This window comes from Oryza glaberrima, chromosome 4, assembly GCF_000147395.1.
Source record: "Oryza glaberrima chromosome 4, OglaRS2, whole genome shotgun sequence".
NCBI classification, from domain to species: Eukaryota; Viridiplantae; Streptophyta; class Magnoliopsida; order Poales; family Poaceae; genus Oryza; species Oryza glaberrima.
In genome coordinates this window covers 30,877,318-30,898,639 of record NC_068329.1, presented here as the reverse complement: position 1 = coordinate 30,898,639, position 21,322 = coordinate 30,877,318, and the positions used below count along the sequence as shown (strand labels likewise).

Here is a 21,322-nt window from a genome sequence, read left to right as displayed (position 1 = left end):
CAGAAGTCAAACCAGCGAGCTTTTCGATTTAATTTCCATTAGCACTGCTTTCTGAACTGCAAAATAATTCCAATATATTTTTTTAGAAAATCATATAATTTACTTTTGAAAATTATAATAGCTAATATTCCCTTCGTCCTAAAGTATAGCAAGTTTTGCCCAAATTTATAGCTAAAACTTGCTAAACCTTAGGACGGAGGTTGTAATTAATTATCACTAATAGGTTTTTTTTCGTTTCGTGTACGGCTGAAAATTAAATCTCATCCTAGCTGCCCATACGAATGCATGCATCGGCCCTATGCATACCCACGTTGACGAAAGCTTTTAAAAACTTCATTTGAAAGTTTGAAATTTTTAGTTAAAAGTTCAAATTTTTGGTAGAGTTTTCAAAAAAAAAATCAAAATTTTCCAAATTTGAGTTGGATGTTTCGAAAATTGAATTGCAAGTTCTAAAACTTAAGTTGAAAGGATCAATTTTGTTGGTAGAAAGTTTACTTTGAATTTTTCTAATTCGAAATAAAAACTTTCAGTTGAAAAGTCTTTATTGAAAATTTTATTCAAATTTTGAGAGAGCTTAGAAATAACTACAAAACTATATAGAATTCAAAAGCTATTCAAACTTTCAAAATAGAAATTTTAAATAATTTCCCATCTATTCTAGCCACTTAATATTCGTCCCATAAGGCCCAAAACGCGGCAGTAGCCCTGTCTCGCGTGCAAAAAACACGTTGAGAGAATCCTGTTCGACATTTTTGTTGCGAGTCGCGACGCGCGCGCGCAAATTAGTTCTTCTGAACAAAATGCATGTTGAAAAACGTATCCGACATTTTTTTGTCTCAAAAAACACGGTATGATTAGATTTGTCTTTTTTGATATTCCCTCTTTCTCTAAATGTTTGACGCCATTGACTTTTTTAAACATATTTGACCGTTCATCTTATTCAAAAAATTTTGTGAAATATGTAAAACTATATGTATATATAAAAGTATATTTAACAATGAATCAAATGATAGGAAAATAATCAATAATTACTTAAATTTTTTGAATAAGACGAACGGTCAAATATGTTTAAAAAAGTCAACTGCGTCAAACATTTAAGGATGGAGGGAGTATATGATATGCTTTAAGTTTATAATAAATGAAACCACATCCTCTCTATTTTCTTATTTCCTCTCTCAATTTTCTTGTTTTTTTTTCAGACAAGGGAAGACTGGTTTTAAGATTAAGAAAAAGAAGGTTAGGCTATGTGTTCGCGATGAGCATGGCACCTGGGTCTGCAGTGAACATGACACCATGGCTAAAACAACGTCACTGGGGCGCGAAGTATCGCTGCGACTGGAAAAAATGATACTGGGGGATTACTCCTCAAAACTTAAGATGTTAGGTATGCTTAAGTGGACAACTTTTAAAGACCAGCGATGCGGTATAAATCACTTGATAAAAAATATTAAAAATAAACTCAAACGGTACAAGTATCGTCGATTGGAACGAGGAATCTTCTACTTGACACCATCTGCTACAGTGAACAGCCATTTATACCACATGCCACTCAAAGAAGCATTGGTGAGAACAAAACTAGATTTACGAAGGCGAAAGGAAGTATTAGATAGATACAATAGCTCGGAGGGATCAAAATTCCGTAGTGGTGCAATGGTTTCACCTATGACCAAGTTGTCGATATGCATCCTGTCTTCGGTGATTTTAGCTTATATGATAGTATTCTTTTAAACTTAATTGATGTACTGTAGAGTGTTTGTAACTTGTTTATATCATTGTGAAGGCGAGTTCTTTCTTCTATTTAAGTTGAATTGCAGCCTATAAATCGAACACCTAATCTCCCCTATTTATGGATTTGTCACGTTGGGCATGTTTTTATCTCACACTTAGCATAGAATGTGTGCCTGGGGTGTTTCAGACGAAACATCAGTAGCCCCCATCCTGGCAAATCACACTAAAATAGCATTTCATCGGTAAAAAAAAAAAAAGTATTAGGAACGACAGAAATTTTGGGTTAGGCCAAAAACAATGTCTTCGGTACAAGACCAGACTACATGCACCACCAGCATGCTCTTTTCACAAGAGGTACTGCAGTGGCACACGCCATTAAAACAACAGCACATCATTGGTCAGATTGTGCGTCAAAGTTGACACGAGTAGCAAAATGGTTTATCGTATTGGGTGCAGCTTTTGAAGATCTAAGCATTGCAACCTGCAAAATAGATCAAAATATGCTATATCAAATGATTGGCCCAAAACTCCAGACAGTTTAGTAAACTCAACTTTTCACATAGAATGGGAAGCCCCTAATACTACCTTAGGACTGTTCATATTGCTTCCGAGATAACCAACACCAAATGAAGGGGAGGAATAGGCAGCAACAAGTTCAGCGGCTCCCAATGTAGATACCTCCCCTCTCTGCAGAATGTTATATTGTTAAATCAAAGATTATCCATGCAAAACCCAAGGAGACGTATCAGCAAAGTACCACCTTTAGAACATCAGCCTGAATTAGCAACAACCCAGCGCCTGTATCATGAGACATCTCGCTGCTGCTTTGAACCGCTTGGCGCAGAACTTTGGTACAAGCAGAAGCAGGGCCAGATTGTATCCTGAGAAAATACAAATTGAGTTCCAACCAAAAGAGAATATGATGTTGAATGTAACGAAATTATGGTAATAGATTATGTAGAAAGGTTAGGAGTCCATAAGCATGGACTGCCCTAGATCATGTTATGGCCAACAGGAATGACAGAACTGGCTAGATCAAGACATCAAGTGACGGCAAACAACAGTGCTCAAACTGTAGATTAAGATAGCAAAGCTGAAGCCAGTGTAAATATGATGCAAGCAGTCCTACATGTTTGCAAATTCATTGAGGCTGAATGACATGGTGAGAATTGTATAGTGCAGAACTGTATATCAATAAGAGCAAATTTGTAGAGATGAGCATACAATGATGATGAGATACAACATTCACGTGCAGCAAATCCTCTAATCAAGTGTTCACCGGCTCCAGTTGCACAACACCCAACTATAAACGGTGTGCCAAAGGGCCCTTTGGATGAGGCCCAGCACCCAGACCCATACATAGCAGCCAAACCAACCCGTCCATCTACCTGCAAGAAACCAATGCTTATTGAAGGCCTGGGGAATCTCTATGCAAAGGCATCATACAAGAAATATAAATAAAAGAGTCCTCCTCAAACAAATTTAAGTATCATACAATGAAAAAAATGACCACTGGACCTTTAGTGCAATGCCACCACTGGATGCTCCTGATGCTATATTTCCATAAGCATCAACACAAACAGCACCAACAGTATCCATCACGCAGTCTTGATCATCCTCCATGATTGATCGTGTGATCATCTTCATCTTCTTTACACCAGTAATATCCTCAGCTTCAGCTCCTAAAATGAAATGGCAACATGTGATGTGGACTGGCCAAGTACGTTATTACATATACTGATGCACACAGAAAGCACAAGCAAATAATGAGCAGTACCACAAGCCTGGGACCTAGTGCTGCATATTTGAGTGTTGAATTATATATATTTGAAAGGAATCTCATACAGACATTAGCATCTAGATGACCGTTTATGGAGGCCAAAAATCATGCAGATGAACACAAGAGAATGCCGGCATACAGAAGAACACGCAATAGCATATGTAGCATAGACAACTATTGGAAGACCTTGTGAAAAGGAGTGGTGTGCATTTGCATGAATTTAACACATATACGAGAATAAATTAAACTGCAATTAAGTTTTAGAAGATACTTCAACCAAAGAAGCGTTGTGGATATGATAAATAACCACTTAATCAATATAGAAGTGATTAGAGATACTAACACACAGATGAAATAAGAGCAACAGTAAGGGAGAAAAAAGACCTGGTGCTTCCAACTGTACTGAACTAGATTCTGAACCAGAACCAGTGCTATGATTAACTGATTCCTTGGCACTTGCAAGCAATGATCTGTATTTTCCCCACTGTGCTTTTGCACTCTCAGTCACCAACCACTATTTGAGAATATACCAAGAACGGATTTCAAAACAAGTACAAATGCAGACTTGGATGGCACAATTCACATAAAGAAGAGGGGACCCACACTATTTCCCTCTGATGTGGCTTCAGGTAGGTTCAACCCCTTCGATTTTGCCCACTGGCATGCTCCTTCACCAACCAAAAACCTAAAGCCAAAGAATAATTCAGCTATACAGAACTTTAGCTAAGACATATGAAAGGTTTAGACATAGTGGATGACTGCATGATATATTATCTATCATACATGGATTATGAAAAGATAGCCATTATGCCTTGTTCCATTCATAATTTTGCAGTATAACATGAAACGAAGTGACAAAGGGGGCTTTCTATCTGATAGTTCAGTTGTAAGAGCCATTGTTTTCATTACATGATTAAAGATGAGATAAAAGTTTTTTTGGAAAAGAAAACATGAAATAGCCCAAACTCCCCAAATACTTGCACGAAACTGGTGAAAAATTGTACGTACAAGGACAATAAATTACTGGAAAAGAAAAAGGTCATGATGAAACAAAAGGTGAAGAAGAGCCTTGAGTTCTGTGATTACATAGGGGGTATCCGACCAAGCAGTGAAGGTCCTACCATCTGTTCCCTTGCCAAGTGCAAAGCAATTTGGATGGGATTCTTTACACCTGATCTACAAGAAATAAGACGTGTGGTAACACAAATAGTAACTTTTACACAGGAGGATTGATTTATCGCAAATTACTACAAGTACCTTGCACAGCTCCAACAGCTCCAAAGGTAGTAGTAGAACCATCCATGATACTTGCATCGCATTCCACATGACCACTCTCAGTCAAATTTGAACCGCGTCCAGCATTTGTGATGGGATCATCCTAATCAGCCATAGATGAGAATGGATAAACTAAGACAACTTTTGCTTGGAACAAACACCATTAGCCCTTTATCTACATACAAGTACACTGTGTCACCCTCGATTCGCTTATATCTAGGAGGTCTGCAAACCCTGCTTATATGATCTATAGAACCACTCTTCCTTTTTCCCCCCTTTTGACATATCAAAATGTGGCCATATATCATACACCATCCTATTTGTCACCCATTGTAAAATTTGAACTAAACTGCATAGTACGTGTAGACATTGTAACAATACGTAGAAAGAGATGATCCAAACCTCCAATACTTGAATGGCAGCTGCAACCGCATCAAGGCTTGTGCCATTTCCCTGCAAAAGTATTAAGAGATTTAGGAATTCACCACTGCAAAGCTACATGGACGCCGCTCGAGCATTACATTTTCACACTACTTCAATCAATACCCCATCTAGAACATAAATCCACTCGCCAGTCAAAATCCATTGCTCAGATGGAACACTTGGTGGGGATCGCGCGTCAATCCGAGCTCCATGCCATACAAAACCAACCAAGCACGAGAGCAGGAGGAGAAGGAGGCGAGTGGGGGGTAAGTAGGGGATAGGGTAAAGTACAAAACCTCGCGGAGCACTGCGGCGGCGGCGAGGCAAGCGCGCTTCATGGCTCGGCGGTACGCCTTCTCGTTCGCCGGCGCGTGGAAGCCGGCGCCGACGTGCACGGCCACGAAGAACCTACGGTTGGGGGGGCTCTGGTTCCCTTCTCCTTCTCCTCCTCCTCCTCCGCCGCCGCCTACCCCCACAAACTCGCTCTCGTCTCCCCCGCCGCCGCCGCCATCGCCGCCGGCCATGTTCGTTTCGAGCTCGTCGCGATTAGGACGAGAAAGTTTTGGAATTATGCGTTTGAGCCCCTGAAGAGTTGGGGTTTTTCCCAAAAAGGCCCAAAATGGGAGGTATTTTTGCAGTTGGACCCTTGTAGAAAGATATATTAGTAAATAGGTTGCGAATCCTTTTCACTAGCGTGGATCTTCGTGTATCCCGTTTGTGCAGACAAGATGCTTTCCTTTTTGGTGTATTTGGACCCCTTTTTTTCTTCACGGATGATTTTAATTTTATCTGCACACTCCAGTGAACAGCACAGTAAGGCTGCTACTCTATACTGCAAATGTGACGTGTGACTGATTTGATATGGATTGGATATTTGGGTTGTGTTAATAATCATATAGGAGTAGCAATTTCTATCTAAAATTTTCATACATGAATTGTCTAGTAAGTATATTTGAAACACAGGATTAAAAAAACATGGATTTTTATAGAAATGCAAGTGTAAAACTAAATATTACAAAAATACAGAATATCCATTTGAATATATCAAAAGAAAAACACATGAATAAGATGAGATCGATGGACTCAAAACGAAAATTTCTACTCTCCCAATACCTAGTATGAGATAACGGTTATCTATGAGATATGGAAAGTTGCATTAAGACCAGCTAATAGGGCTAAATCATTGAAATAAGGAAGTGTAAATCGTTTCATACTTTCTCGCTAAGGCGTGACGCCCGAAATTTCAGCCCCCATCTCCACACGCGTTTACCTCATCGATGATAGAAAGGCAAAGTTTGCAGCCGGCACGCTAAACAATTTTAGCATGAACACGGCAACACGTAAGACCTGTTTATATATGACTAAAACTTTTTAAAATTATTTTAGTCCATATCATATCAGATGTTTGATACCAATTATAAATATTAAACGTAGATTATTAATAAAACCTATTATATAACCCTGGACTAATTCGCAAGACGAATCTATTGAGCCTAATTAATCCATGATTAGCCTATATGATACTAAAGTAAACATGTGCTAATTATGGATTAATTAGGCTTAAAAAAATTGTCACGTGAATTAGCTCTCATTTATATGTAATTAGTTTTATAAGTAGTCTATGTTTAATCCTTCAAATTCATCCGATATGACAGGTACTGAATCCAAACATCATCTAAATAGTACCAGTGGAGTACGTAGTAGTAGCTTTACTAGAGGGTATAGCTTTACTATAGGGTAAAAATGAAAGAAAAAAAGTTTTTCTTTTGACATGAAAAAAGAAAAGTTTTCATGAGAACCCAATGAAGAGAAATGAATACAGTCTATACGTGTACTCCCTCCGTTCCATAATATAGCAATCGGTATCCTATAATATAGCAATTTAAAACCAGATAAAATATTTTATAGTACAGCGAATCTGAATAAAAGAATATTCAAATTCGTTGTACTATAAAATGTTGGGTGCAGATCCCCTGGAGTTGGCTTCCAACTCCAACCGGTGAATTTGGACCAATCTGATCCCTTACTTTGTTTCTATGGGTTAGATGTAGCCATGTCACCTCTTTCTAATTACACATTTACAACAGAAATAATCCTATCTAATTTTATTTTTTTGTGTTGTCCGTCCATTCAGATCAATAGTCTCGGAAGAGCATTATACATCGTGGAGTAAAAAATAATTATATTTAAACTTTTTTAACTGAGTTGTTATGAAATTAACGGTATTGAGACCTGTATCGAACTCATTCATCCTAATAATCGACAGAACAAGAAGCTTCTATCGGTGCAATGTTTTTGTTTTGTTTGTTCTTATCTAATTGTTACCAGGTAACATGTTCTCTACTATACTATATAACATTTTTTTATAGACTCTACATTGTAGTATTTCTTTTGAAAGAAAATGGGCTAGTAGTAACCAGGGGAAAAGGGATTGGATTTAATCTAATCCATCAAATTAAAGGGATGGCTTAGATTAAATAAATCCACCGTGTGGATTTGGAGGCAACTCCAGGGGATCCACGTCCTAAAATGTTCCATCCAATTTTAGATTGTTATTATATTACTTCACACATGTAGATTGTAGGAGTAGACTATATACAGGCCTTCACTTCAGCCTTTCACGTCCCTGTGTAACGACAAATCTTCTTCTTTTTTTTTTCTCTTCCCTGCTCGCAGACTGCACAGGGCCTGCACGCAATTACTGTTCCTTTTTCCCTTCTTTTTCCATGCGAAAAAAAATGAATCCATTTCCTCATGCTGCTGCTGCTCTCGATCCATCCTCAGTTCTCACGCACAATACAAACACACACACACACACACAGAGGGAGAGGGAGACGCAGGGTCACCACTAATCACCACCACCACCTCCACCTCCACCACCTCCTCTCTTCTCGGGATTGTTACTGCTCCACTCACTGCTTGGCCCTTCTCTCACCTTCTTCCAACTTCCCCCTCTCCTTCTACTGCTACTCCCCTCCAGGATCGAACCCCGCGCGCTGCAACAAGCCTGGCATTTTGGTATGTATTTCTTTTTTCTTTTAATTTTTGTGTACTAGTTCATCCGCTTGGAACATGGTACATGGTTCTTGGCCTTCTGGGTTCATCTTCTTGCTGGGAAGCAATCGGTTTGATTGTTAACCCCCCGCGATCTTCAGCCAGCGTGCGTGCTTCTTTTGTTTGTGCTGTGCGATTGTGCCGTGGGGTTTGGTTATAGTTTGATTCTTTGCTCTTTTTTTTCTTTTTCTTTTTTTAGGGTTTTGTGTTTGATGCAAGGATTCAGTTAGCGCACACCTGTTCTCTTCGAAAGCTTTATTTAGTGATGTTTGCGTTGGTGTAAAGCATGGAGAGTTCTTGCGAATTAATGGGTTGTGATGGAAATGCTAAAAAAATGTAAAGATCATTAATTATTGGCGTTACAGAAACCACAAATTTGTTGCAGGGGGCTAACTAGAGATGTGGAGTGTTAAAAATGTCATGGTATCACCGTGCTGCGGGTTTTGTGAAATTGTTTCCTTGTTTTTTTCCTTTTGGTAATATTTTGGAGGAAGATCGTGTGAAATCACTAGTATTAATTGTTTTGTGAGGAAGGTTATGTAAAATTGTGGTGCCTCTTGAATCTTGATGCCATAACCAGCGTATGACTTATAAGTTAAATAAAGCTTCCATTATCTAAAAAAAGATGACTTATAAGTTATAACATGTCGGGATTTTTGACTATTTCATCTTAAGAACAAATTAAAAGCAAGACAAGTACTAACAAGTTTACATGGGTGCAAAGATTAATAGGCAAGGGCGCCAAGCTGTGAGGAACTAGATAGATTTCACAGCTCCCCGTTGGGAGGCACACTGCTTGCTTATTATAGCTGCTGCATGTGTACTGTTTGTGTTACTGCGCACATATTTCCTTGAGAAGCTTTCTTTACTACTGTTTGTGTTGGTATAAAGCATGGTGAGTTCTTGAGAATAGAAGGTCTGTGATGGAATGATAATATGCAGAGATCATGGATTATTGACGGCAAAGAAACCACAAATTTGCTACAATGGGGCAGCTAGAGATGTGTAACGCGATGTTTGATTATTTGCACTTTGTCATCTCACCGGGGTGTCACTGTGCTGCAGATCGTATGAAATTATTATATTTTTAGGAAGGTGTGTGTATGTTTGCTTGTTTTGCACGGATAAATGTGTGAAATATGGTGTCATGATGGCATCACCAATGTGTGCCCTATAACATGTTGGCATTGATGTTAAAAGCAACATAGAACTACAAGAGAAGTAACAAGTTGTGCAGTGCAAATTTACATGAGTTTGAACTATATATAAACAGATTTCACAGCTCTCTGTTGGGAGGCACATTGCTTACTTCTTATAAGAGCAGGATCAATAATACCGCCCGTTGCTGGCTATAAAATTCGCCATGTCATTTAGTAGGCTATATAGTATATAGATGTAGCTTGCGTTTTCTTCCTTGGGCAGGCCAAAAGCTGCATGCACAAACTGATTGCTGTCCAATCACCATTTATGCTGAACAGCTAGTACCCAATCACTATGCGTAAGCAAGGTATGGCCAATTGCAGTAAATTCACCTAGTCTTGGAGGCTGCGTGCAGCCGGCGCTAATATAGTCGCCCGCTTAAGTTCTCTGTCCTTGATTCCCTCCGCCAACTCAGCTTTTTTGCCATGATGGATATATTATAGCCTGCTTAATTCTCCTATTGTACTTGCTCTAAGCTTCTGCATGTGTACTGTTACTCAAACACTTGTTAATCCTCCTTTTTTTTTGCATGTGTACTGTTACTCAAACACTTGTTAATCCTCTTTTTTTTTTTCAGAACCTCTTCTTTGTGAACCAGTTGCAGGCACAATTACGAGGTGGAAAAGTGACTTTGGCTGCTCAGCAGGAGGGTTTCAGTGACAAGATGAATTCTGGTGCTGAATATGAAGATGGCAGTGAGGAAGAAGAACCATATGAACGTGTGTTTTATGATGATGAAGACGATGGCAATGATGATTCAATATGTGGGTATCCCTGTGATGATTCAGTACCAAAAGAGGAGGTGCACAGGTAAAGTGGCAAAGACACATTTCATGTGGAGCATTTCATCAATCTGGTGCTTAATTCTCGCAGTACTTGCAGGAAGCTTATGCATGAAGCAGAGCCATATGATGATTTGGTGGCTGGTGAGGAGGAATCTGTTGAGAACTCTGCTCTGCAAGCTTTCAAGAAGGAACGAAATGAGCAAGAGCTCAAGCAGGCCCAGAAAATGGGTTACAGCATTAAGCAAAAGGAGATACCAGTGGACAAGGAAATGGGAATGAAACCGTTCAAAAAACGGCTTGTCAAGTTTGCTGATGATGTATCTTGTTACACATACAGTACCGAGAGTTTTGCTGCTGCAAAGTTGGAGAAAAGGAAAGCTCAGTTTGATGACCAGGACAAGCACCTCCATAAGAAACAGGAACACACTCCACCTTCGTTTCCTCAGGATGGTGGCAAGCTGAAAGAAGTGGACAACACTAATCTGTATGTGGGCAACCTACCTGCTTCTGTAGGTTCTCACAAGCTCATCGAGCTATTTCTACCTTTCGGTCGAATTGTCAGATCAAGAGTTGTGGATGATTGTTTCACTGGTTTGAGCCAGGGATATGGCTTTGTGAAGTATTCTGATCCTTGCTGTGCTTCTGAAGCTATTAAGCGCATGAATGGGCGCTTGGTTGAAGGAAGAGCTCTAGAGGTCAGAGTAGCTGGTTTTCCATCATCAGAGGATAATAGCCAGCAGCCTTCAAAGGAAACTGACATGGCTAAATTGTATGTGTGCAACCTTTCCTTGTCCATGAACACAGACAGGCTGATTCATCTTTTTCTGCCTTTTGGGGAAGTAACTAATGCAAAGGTGGCCAAAGATCACACAACAGGCTTAAGTAAAGGATATGGCTTTGTGCAGTACTCTAGTCCTCACCATGCAGCTGAGGCTGTCATCCATTTGAATGGACGTCTTGTCGATGGAAGAAAGATAGAGGTTCGAGTATCTGGCATACCTTCAACACTGCCAAATTCAGCTGTTGAATCACCCAGCACCACCAGAAATTCAGCTGTTGAATCACCCAGCACCACCAGAACCGTCAAGGAAATTGACATGTCTAATCTGTATGTCTGTAACATGCCATCGTCAATTGACACCAAGAAGTTGGTTGAGCTTTTCCTTCCATTTGGTAAGATCACCCATGCAAGAGTGGTGGCAGATCCTGACACCTTTTCAGCCAAAGGATATGGTTTCATCAAGTTTACTGATTCTGAATCTGCTACCAAAGCTATTGCAGCAATGAATGGAGCATTGGTTGGAGGAGAAATGATAATTGTCAGAGTTGCAGGCCTTTCCCCATCAGCATCCATCTCAGCTGTACAGACCACTCAAGACATCAACAAGTCTAGACTATACATCACTAATCTTCCACGGTCGATGACTGCCGATAAGATGGTTAATCTTTTCGCGCCCTTTGGTCAGATCACTAAAGTCCTGATGAATCTGGAGTATAGTCTAGTGTGGTATGCAGATGCACCCTCAGCTACCAAAGCTGTCCAACACATGGATGGATACATGGTTGAAGGAAAGAGGTTAGTGGTCAAGAGATCAGAGTTATGTACAACCAACGCTTCACAAGCAGGTGGCAAGCCAATCAAGGAAATCGACATGGCCAATCTCTATGTTGGCAGGGTTCCATCAAGTTTAACTGAAGATCAATTCATCGATCTCTTCCGCCCATTTGGACGAGTTGTTCAAGCTAGAATGTTTCGATTTCAGAGGTATGGCATGGTTAGGTTTGATAATCCTTCATGTGCTGCTGCAGCAATTGATCATTTGGATGGCTACCAGATTGGTGGAAGCATACTGGCTGTGAGAGTCGCGGGGCTTCCAGCAGAATCCAATGCAGCCAAGGGTGCTCTGACATCACAGATGTCTTCTAATGAGCAGGGACAAATCGACATGACTAACCTTTATGTGAGCCATCTCCCGAGCTATGTTAACAACGAAAGACTTATCGACCTCTTCCTACCATGTGGCCAAATCATTCAAGCAAAAGTAGTTGTTGAGAGATACACTGGTGTGAGCAAAGGATTTGGATTTGTCAAGTTTGCTGATGCTTACTCTGCTGCTGTGGCTCTCACTCACATGAATGGTTACCCTCTGGATGGGCATGTGTTGGAGGTTAGGATAGCTGGTGTTCATCCAGATGCTATGAGCAGTTACATGGCGCATTTCTACTCCCACTTCACAATGCATGATCCCGCAAAGGCGGCTGTCGGAATACCTACGTCCTATTGGCCGCACTATTACGATGAATCCGCATACAATACAACAGCTGAGAACCTGGGCCAAGTCACCACTACATCTGCAACCGATGCTTCTGCTGCTCAAACATCTCAGAAGGAAAGGTTGCCTGGATCTAAATCAGTCGATTTGGTTGCTGAGAAAGATTGCTCTTCTGCGTCGAACAAAGTTGCCAATTGTTCTGAGTCACAGCCAACAGCTTGGGCTGGTCCACCTGGCTTTGAGCCTCATGCCATCTCCAAGAAATGTACTGCTGGGTCCAATGCTTCTCAAGCTTGTTCAAAGGATCATTTTGCACAGTCAGGAGGTGGCCACAAAAGGCGTTCAATCGTCTAGCACCATTCACTTCAGGCCACTTGTGGCTTGATCTAACTTGATGGAAGAATCTACCTAAGTTTCCCATCACTTAAGAATTATTAGTCGTCAACGTTTTCTTTTGTAGGGAGATTTCTCTTTAATTGACTGGTTTTCCCATTTGGAGAAAAGACCATGTCCTAACTTTATTGGGTCAGTACAGTACTTCTTAGAGGTCAGGTTATCTGAGCTAGATGGTAGATGAAAACAATGTCAGTGCAATGTAATGGTAAAAACCTCTATGTGGAACCATTGCATGTTTGTTTATGAATCATGATGCCAACTGATGACCACTCTGATGAGTGGGAGGTGCTTGGTTGGAGCTTCATGCTATCTGAACTTGTTAAGGTAAGTTGCTGTCCCCTTCCATGTTTGTCTGGTTGACGGTGTAGTACTTCTGGAATGTTAACTGCTTTATTCAGTTCAGTATTTGGTTCAGTTTGATCATGAGGTGAATATGCGCGTGTCGACGTCCCAGGATTCGACTTACCGCCGGTTATTGCGGTTACTAGGCTTACCGCGGGGTACGGTAATATAAATACCGCGGTAACCTCCTTAAATTTAAATAAATTTAAAAAATAATTTGAATTTTTGATAAATTTTGCACGATTTCGTACGGTTTACCACGGTTACCGCGCGGTAACCGTGCTTACCGCCGGGGCGCGGTAACCCCAGCCCCGGTGGTTTGAGAAACCCTGGTCGACGCTCGTTGAGTTTTTCTGTCTTGCTTGCTTCTTGTGTATACAGCTTTATACTTCTGTATAACTACGTCTTCAGTTCAGTTTCACTTACTGGTTCTACTGGTTCTGTTTCACTTTCTTGTCCCACAACGTTGTTGTTCCAGCTGTACGCAAAGTACAGCTAAATTGCAATAATAAGTAGACGTTGTGTGTGGAAAGTAAAACTTTTATAGAGGTTCAATGGCGTTCACTGTGCTGCATGAAGATTTGGTGAAAAAAAAAAAACTGGAAATCACTGGCAGTTCAACCAGCTAACTCACAGTTACACTTCATGTGGAATCACAAATTAACAGGTCCAAGCCAAGCCGAAAATCGTTTATACTACAGTTGATTCACAAAGGCCACACATTCACGCCTTGCTCGCAGATATGAATAATGGATTTAGCAGAAAATAACTAACAGTGACAACCAAACGTCCGCGTATATTTATCCTTTTACACCTCTGAATTTTAAAACCAGCCAGACGGGGTAAACAATGCCAGCTCTCATTTATTTGAACCAAAGTGTACACATATAATCTGAAACTTGTGAATACGGAGAAGTACATTCTGTAAGAAGCAGCACTTGTATGGTATAAAAAAAAAGGGAAATACAGGAAATGTGAGGAATGCTATGTAAAATAAATAAAATGCACGGTAATCAGGTCACTTCGACATGAAGAGAGATCTGCACTGCTCTGCTGTATCATCAGGACTGGTAACTGCAAATATAAATGATGAAATCAGCTTGGTGATGGCATCAATCATGTATTAGCTCAGAAAAGATTTAAAGCAAGTTTAACCTCGGCAAACAAGACTCAGCCACATATGAGAAGCTTGCAAGAGTATTCCTATTTAGTAAGAGGATACAGCTCAACCATAATGGAACTTGAAGTATTTCCAGAAGAAAATGTTATTGCTTTGTTTATTCAAGACTTGACCCAAGTGTTTGTGGTTGTTTCAAACTGAATTTTAATCATGAACATTAACCTGAATTGGTCAATTCTAATGATGGAAACTGCCAGCAAGTATACTGCTACTGAACATTCATTTGCATGATCTGTGCAGTATTGCTTGATTGGAATAGCCTGTCTGGTTGGGTCAATACCCAAGTTTCACAGTCTGATCTACGACTGTGTGCTGATGGTTATAGAATGTCTCACAGTAACATTATAAAATTTTTGTGTCCAATAAACCTAATCCTATCTTATACACAAGTTTTAAGTTATAACAAGAAGTTCAAGTCCAACGCATATACAGTAATGTCATGAGAATAATAGCTTTTATGAAACAAACAGCACACCTGTATGTCCAATTGTCCGGTCAGACTCAAATATCTCATAATCATTGCCTCCCTATTGAATGAAAAAAAAGTCAGGCGAAGAACTAAATAGTGGAAATGTTATATAGTTGAATATGATAGACAGATAACAACAAGAATATACTGTAGTGAACATAAAAGGGGCAAAGCATATATAAGGTGTTATTCTAGCATTGTATGGATAAAATACTTAACCACACATAAAGTAGGAAGCACTTTTTTGCTAAAAAGAGTACATATCACCTTGTAGGTTTTGTCCCCAAAGAAATGGATTTCTTGAAATTCCTCAAGATATCTCAAGCAGTAAGTTTTGTCCCAGCCTTGTGGGAACACCTGTTAAAGTGATACAGCAGTAAATATCATGAAACCAATAATTTCTGGCACATTTGTATGAGGATAGAAGGCTTACATCAAAACTAATCTGCCCTCCAATAGAAAATGTCAAGTTCAAGTGGGCGAACTTTTCACGAAGCACTGAGACCATTTTAGGCCGAATGTTATGTACCTATAGTAAATAAGTCAGTTAAGTTTCATGGTGCCTGAATGATAACAAATTATTGCTCTTTGTAAAGAATTGTTTGTACCTTGTCATACTTTTCAAACTCATCACGTTCTTCTTGACTACAATTTCTCCCTATGGGCGACACATTCAGCATTCCACTTCGGAACTCTATGAATGTACCCCTGATGAAACAGTTATTTGGTCCATAAGGAGCTGTTGCCCAATGGGAATTAGTAGATAGGTTTGTTCACTGACCTTTTGATTGGGATGTCCAAGTCAGCAATGTAATGAAGCGTGAAGTTAATAAATTCCTGCAAAGAACATGTATCATCGATTGCATGGCCTTAAAATTTATGTGTGAACAAGCAACACTATAACTAAAAAAGGCTCACCTTTAGCTGATCATCTCCAAGAAACGATTTCAAACTCTGCAGAGCACAAAACATTATGTTCCATAATGTTCCATAATATAGAAAGGCGTCGTTCTAAGACCAGTAGCAGCCAATGACTTTTTTTTTTGGGGGGGGGGGGGGGAGGGGGGGGGTATGGCAACACTATGTCATTTAGAAATTGGCCAAATGAAAAGAAGAACCTCTACCATTATTCCCAGGCCCCAGCCAGGAATTTGATGATCTCCAAGTGAAATTTCAGACACTATATAATGCATATATTTGCCTAAGGACTTACTTGAGTTCCAATGAGTTCGCCGTTCTTGTGCGCGACCAGGCCATTTTCAGAGAAGCAGTAATCGTAATCAGTAGTAACTGCGGTGCAAGGATGAATGCAGCTACTCAGAGAGGTTTCATAGAGCATAAGCAATGTGTTCTTGGATTAGAGAACACACATCAACTAAATCCGCAAGCTAGAGAGTACAGGTTCAAAACCTGATTTGCCGAGTTGTTCGGAAATCTTCACCAGATCAGATCCCCCAACCACGCCCACAGTGACATGCTGCTCCCAATACATACATAACCAAAACATGACATGAATCCCATATGGTGAAGAGGAGAAGCGCAGAGACGCCATTCTCACCTCGCGCAGCTGCTTCATGAACTGGAGCATCTCCGGCGTCACCACCTATACCCCCAAAAAAAAAAGAAGAGAAGAACAAGATTCATTCAACAACGACGATGCAGCTGCAGCGAGGAAACTATCGCTCGGGAAGAGATGAGATGAGATGACGGAAGCGGATCCGGAGAATGGGGAAACCTTGCGGGGCGCGGTGAGGGTGCCGTCGACGTCGAAGAGCGCGAGGACACCGGCATTCTTCCTCGCCGCCATCGCCACCACTCCGCTCCTCCTCCTCCTCCTCCTGCTGCTACAGCGAACGGGCGCGGTATAGCAGCAGCAACAGAGCTCGGATGATGCGTGCGGCGACGGGAAAGGCAGCTTGGGTCGCTTCGCCGGTGCGGATCTAGACGCGCTCCCTCGCTTCGCCTCGCTTCCCGCGGCGGCGGCAACGGCGAGGCGGGGGAATTTATAGGCGGCGCGGGCGCGAGGTGTGCGTCGGGATCTGCGCGAGGAGGCGAAGCGGAGAAGGAGGAGAAGACGAAGAAAGTCAAGCCGTCTCGTGGAGTGGGAGAGTGAGGAGGACGAGGTGGGGGTGAGCGCCACGTCACGTGACCAATCGCGCCTATGGATTGGGGTGAGGTGAGGCCATTCACATTGCAAGCACCGACGGTAGTGTCTTACCCCAGACATTTAGCTCAAAGATACCCTTTCCCACGGTGCAAGGATCCTATTTTGCGTGACTAGTTGGATTTGGGCACTATACAAGGAAACCGGCCCACAGCGCTCGTGACTTGGTGGATGGCAGCGAAGGGGACCGAAGGAAATCAATTTCCCCACCTACCCTCGGACAACGACCCGTCTTCTCTTCTCGCTTTCACCTCCTCCATCGTCTTCTCCGCTCTACTTCCTCCCACGCCACCGCTCCTCCTCCTCCTCGTCTCGTCCCGCCCCGCCCCTACTTCTCCGCTCCTGCATGGCCGCAGCCCCTCCTTCCGCCCTCCCCACCGCCACCGCGGCCCCTCCTTCCGCACCCCCTCTTCACTGGCCCCGCACGGGAGCGTGGTGGACGAGCTCGGTGCGGCAGTGTTGGCGGCGGAGCTCGGCAACGACCTGGCCAAGGCGGCGGATCTGGCGGACGCGGCGTTCTTCGGCGCAAGGCCCTGTAGCGATGAGGAGGAGGTGGTGGGGGCGTAGATCCGGCGGTGAGACGCCGCCGCCATGGTGGATGTCGCCGTGCACCTCGACTCCTCCGCCTCCTCTAGCGCCGCCATGAGGACGCTGCCGCTCCAGGCCTCCCTCCTTCTCCCCGAGCTCCCCCTGGCGGCGAGATGACTCCGATGCGGCGGTCGGCGTCGGATCTGGCGAACGCGGCGGATTTGTTTTTTCATCATGTGGTGTACATACGTCTCGATTTGTTTTGTTGAATCCGTCTTATTTGAGTTATTCTCTTCCAATCCCGAAAATTTTCGTGCCTTTTCTTGTCTTGGTGTCTGGAGGAAGAGTGGCTGTGGCGGGAGCGCTAGTGTTGTGGCGGGAGGAGGAACTTCGCTGTGGCGGGAGTGGATTTTGGGAGGACGATTCTGGGATTTCACGGCGCTAGGGCACGCGTGTGCGAGGCGATGCTGCCCACAGCGCGCATGCCCGGGGATTTCGGCGTCGCGTGCTCCCTCGCTTGGACCAGGTTCCACGCGACTCTGCTTGGGGGCGAGGAGCTCAGCTAGGGCGCGCATCCATCTGCCATGCACACGAAAAGCCTAGCTGGCATGGTGTAGCACCGATCCAGCTAGGAGCACTGTGAGAGGCCTGAGTACGTTTTTTATTGTGGGCTGTGGCCTGCTCGGCCCATCTCGCTACGGTGGGCCGTTTTGTTTGTCTAGGTTGTCTTTGTTAACACTTGGGATGGGATAGTCAATTTGATGTCATTTTCGTTTTCTACCGTACCAAGTTTTGGAGAATGTCTTCTGCATAACTGTATGTGTTGCGCTGCTCACTGACATGTGGGTCCCACGTGCTAGAGGATCTCTATTTCATTTTTTAATATTGTCAAATTTTGATAAGGTAGTAATCTAAAGTTCTAAACACATCCCAAATACTCCACCATGGGCCTGTTCACTTTGATGCCAAAAAAAACCTTACCAAATTTTGGCAACTTACCAAATTTTTTGCAAGATTTCTTATATAGTTGCCAAAATTTGGCAGCAAACTAAATATAGCCATTTTTTTGGCAACCTTACCAAAATTTGGTAAGGTTGAAAATGACATCAAAGTGAACAGGCCCCGTATGTCCATGTCTTGCCATGCCAAAATTCGGTGATTTTTTACAAACTTCTCCACATAACACTACACAAGAATATTTGGCATGATAGCAAAGCAAACAACACCCACACTTCTACCCTACCAAATTTTGGTATTATCAAACTTTGCTAAATTTTGGTGTTCCCAAAATTTGGTAGGGTTAATTTTATATCAGCGAAAATATGCGTCGGTGTCGCGTTCGCAAAGTAGATTTGCCCTCGTCATGAAAGAAAGTGCATGATTCGATAAAAATATTCTGGATTTCACACCATCACATCTTTGTAGTAAAAAATATACAAAATTTAGGCAGAGCAAGTCAATGGTCTGGGATATACATATAAATGGATGTTTCAGTTCTTAGGACATCATAGCACGGAGTATTGTTGACAAGCACATTAATTCTTGAGACAAGATCTCCTCTCGTTGATGCTCATTAGTAGCAGGCAATCAGTTCCAGCTGCTGTAACCCTCCCCCTCGTTCTCGTGGTTGTGATGATGGCGAGTTTCCTGAAGAAATTCGAGTGTCCAGCACATTAGCATCACACACTCCAACCAGATGTTCAGACACAATGGCAACAACACCATCGATGTTGCAAGAGACAGAGGTAAGTGTTTTTACCGCTGCTGGAGTGAAGGTGAGAGCAACCTTGATCTCTCCACAGTACTTCTCCTCCTTGACGACACGGTGGACGGCTGGAGGAAGGCTGCCTTCCAGGAACACAGGCTCCAGAGGAATGCTGAAATTTTGCACAGGTGAGCAAGAACCATACATGCATAGACTGACAAATATCACTCTGAAGAGATGTTCAGAGAAAGGTGTTCTTCTGAACTTTCTTCAGAAGCTCATGTTGTCTCATGGAAGAAGGGATTCTACTCTCAAGATGGATAAACATGTTTGAGTTCAGAAGCTGCATTTCAGCTGTGCACTGCTAAAATGGAAGAATGCGGAGTGTCACCCATAATTTAGATGCTTACTTTGCTTCACCGACGAAATCGTCAGCTGAGAAGGCATCACTGTCCATGATCTTGAGATTGAGCTGTGGAACATCGTCGGAGACGGTGAAGACGAAGGTCTCGTTCCATTCAGGCTCGCTTCCTGCTCCTGAATCGTTTGAAAGCAAAGGTTGAGGTTCATCAGATTAGGATCGTATTCCCGCCCATTTAGGTATAGGTACAGTACAAATCAGTTGATGCTCCATAGCAACAGCACTGAACCTTGTTCCTAATGCAATGGAATTAATATGTGCTAACAGTTAACGAATACCTTTTGCAACGCTGCTTTTCTGCTCCTGAGTGCGGCAGGTGAGGATCACGTAGGGGTCCATGTCGTCTGATTTGGCAAAAATACACACAAATTGGCATCAAATGAAGAGCGTAAAAAACAGTGATTCTCAGATAAAATTTGAGAAGATTGTGATTGAGTATGTCTAGCCCCTACGTACACATGCTTTCTCACTCTAACGCTATGATGTTTTTAACTTTTTACTCGAGTAGGAGTGTAGGACAGGACAGCACAAGCAAAACTCCACGATATACTGGCGTGCTTTTATCCATCCTTCGTCGTTTTCGCATGCAGATACATATTTTTTTTTAGGTTTGCTTTAGAGTAATGAAGTGAAATAAAACAATTGTTAGGCATTAACAACAGGACATCAAGCACTATAAGTCACCGTTGACCCATGATCTAGCTAGAACAACATGCCGATAATTGCTTAACCAACCGCGAAATGCCCCTCCTCGATCACTCTGTCTAGTATCCTCACTGGTAATGAATCATGATATCTATTGATGCCTTGTTCATGCATCTAATCTGTCAGGTTCACAATCCTAAAGAAACGATTAAGCAGTCAACCAGCAAAGAAGAGAAGAAATGGCGTAATCAAAAACAAAAGCTTTGCAAACACAGCAAGAAGAGGGAGAAGGATGTGTGTTTACTCAAGAAGTCAGTGTCCTCGAGGCCCTTGGCGCAGACGAGGAGGACCTCCAGCTTCCCGTGCACCATCTCTCCTCTTCTCTTCGATCGATCTCTCGCTAGTCGCTAGTCTTCTTGCCGTTGATCTCTTCTTCTTCTTGATGATGATGTTGCACAGGCACTTTCCCCTTTGCCAGTATGGCCAGTAATCTTCACCAACTCATATAGCAAGTCGTTGAAGGTGCCAGCCAAGGTGGCCAAGTAGCCAGCATGGCCCACTCTGACAGTCTGTGTCTTACTAATAACCATTAATTATTGAGGAGAATTAAAAAAAAAAGAAGAATTAAGTACGGCTCAATGACCTCCTCCTAGCATTTATCTTGCAGAAAGAGACGAGCCGAGCAGCCTCCTCTGGCCTAGGTTGAGCTGGAACCGGCACATGAACTCATGAGACGAGAACATGCCGGGGAGACTGGCTTGATGCAATGCATATTTTCACCTAATTGTATAAAAAAAAGGGATAGGCGTGGGTGATTTACATCATCTCACGCCTCTACTGCTGTGGGAGGGACAGGAACGGATCCGGTAATCCGTTAATAGGCGCGTTGGTTTACAACACAAGATTTGATTAGTGGTGACTTGAAAAAGGAAAAAAAATGTTTGTGGGAGTATT

At 42.2% G+C, this 21,322-nt stretch overlaps 3 protein-coding genes and 1 pseudogene across 4 annotated transcripts; 1 reads left to right on the top strand and 3 right to left on the bottom strand.

The window, feature by feature from the left end:
- Positions 1-1,860: 1,860 nt before the first annotated feature.
- On the bottom strand, positions 1,861-5,763 carry LOC127769631 (putative threonine aspartase). Its single transcript, XM_052295232.1, has 11 exons — positions 5,503-5,763; positions 5,186-5,236; positions 4,766-4,886; positions 4,595-4,679; positions 4,112-4,193; positions 3,893-4,022; positions 3,247-3,410; positions 2,953-3,116; positions 2,489-2,609; positions 2,314-2,415; positions 1,861-2,209 (listed from the first exon to the last, which is right to left on the bottom strand). The coding sequence occupies exons 1-11, from the start codon at positions 5,728-5,730 to the stop codon at positions 2,120-2,122; spliced, it is 1,338 nt and encodes a 445-aa protein (XP_052151192.1). The 5' UTR covers positions 5,731-5,763; the 3' UTR covers positions 1,861-2,119.
- Positions 5,764-7,773: 2,010 nt separating this feature from the next.
- Positions 7,774-13,314, top strand: LOC127769443 (multiple RNA-binding domain-containing protein 1-like; annotated as a pseudogene).
- A 785-nt stretch (positions 13,315-14,099) lies between these two features.
- Positions 14,100-17,030, bottom strand: LOC127769378 (phosphomannomutase). 2 transcript variants are annotated; one of them, XM_052294934.1, is made up of 11 exons: positions 16,641-17,026; positions 16,464-16,508; positions 16,316-16,382; positions 16,119-16,195; positions 15,824-15,859; positions 15,687-15,742; positions 15,514-15,613; positions 15,339-15,434; positions 15,173-15,262; positions 14,912-14,963; positions 14,100-14,330 (listed from the first exon to the last, which is right to left on the bottom strand). In XM_052294934.1, the coding sequence occupies exons 1-11, from the start codon at positions 16,710-16,712 to the stop codon at positions 14,275-14,277; spliced, it is 747 nt and encodes a 248-aa protein (XP_052150894.1). In that variant the 5' UTR covers positions 16,713-17,026; the 3' UTR covers positions 14,100-14,274. The 2 variants fall into 2 exon arrangements, with proteins under 2 accessions (XP_052150894.1, XP_052150893.1); XM_052294933.1 differs by having other exon boundaries at positions 16,316-16,508; positions 16,641-17,030.
- A 1,928-nt stretch (positions 17,031-18,958) lies between these two features.
- LOC127769937 (elicitor-responsive protein 3-like) lies at positions 18,959-20,869 on the bottom strand. The gene is made up of 5 exons (XM_052295597.1): positions 20,673-20,869; positions 20,002-20,067; positions 19,713-19,839; positions 19,357-19,474; positions 18,959-19,244 (listed from the first exon to the last, which is right to left on the bottom strand). Exons 1-5 carry the CDS (start codon positions 20,737-20,739, stop codon positions 19,185-19,187), a joined length of 438 nt encoding a protein of 145 aa, XP_052151557.1. The 5' UTR covers positions 20,740-20,869; the 3' UTR covers positions 18,959-19,184.
- Between the last annotated feature and the right edge of the window lie 453 nt (positions 20,870-21,322).

Bases quoted from the DNA above. Each gene is read 5' to 3' on its own strand.
- LOC127769937 (XM_052295597.1), bottom strand. From the start codon at position 20,739: ATGGTGCACGGGAAGCTGGAGGTCCTCCTCGTCTGCGCCAAGGGCCTC. The intron at 19,475-19,712 runs GTAAGCATCTAA...GCAAAATTTCAG, and splicing joins GATTTCGTCGGTGAAGCAAA to CATTCCTCTGGAGCCTGTGT. The intron at 19,245-19,356 runs GTAAAAACACTT...GAATTTCTTCAG, and splicing joins TCACCTTCACTCCAGCAGCG to GAAACTCGCCATCATCACAA.
- LOC127769378 (XM_052294933.1), bottom strand. From the start codon at position 16,712: ATGGCGGCGAGGAAGAATGCCGGTGTCCTCGCGCTCTTCGACGTCGAC. The intron at 16,196-16,315 runs GTTTTGAACCTG...CTTGCACCGCAG, and splicing joins CGAACAACTCGGCAAATCAG to TTACTACTGATTACGATTAC. The intron at 15,614-15,686 runs GTCAGTGAACAA...CTGTTTCATCAG, and splicing joins TTGGACATCCCAATCAAAAG to GGGTACATTCATAGAGTTCC.
- LOC127769631 (XM_052295232.1), bottom strand. From the start codon at position 5,730: ATGGCCGGCGGCGATGGCGGCGGCGGCGGGGGAGACGAGAGCGAGTTT. The intron at 4,023-4,111 runs GTGGGTCCCCTC...ATTCTCAAATAG, and splicing joins CCACATCAGAGGGAAATAGT to TGGTTGGTGACTGAGAGTGC. The intron at 3,411-3,892 runs GTCTTTTTTCTC...ATTTCATTTTAG, and splicing joins AGTACAGTTGGAAGCACCAG to GAGCTGAAGCTGAGGATATT.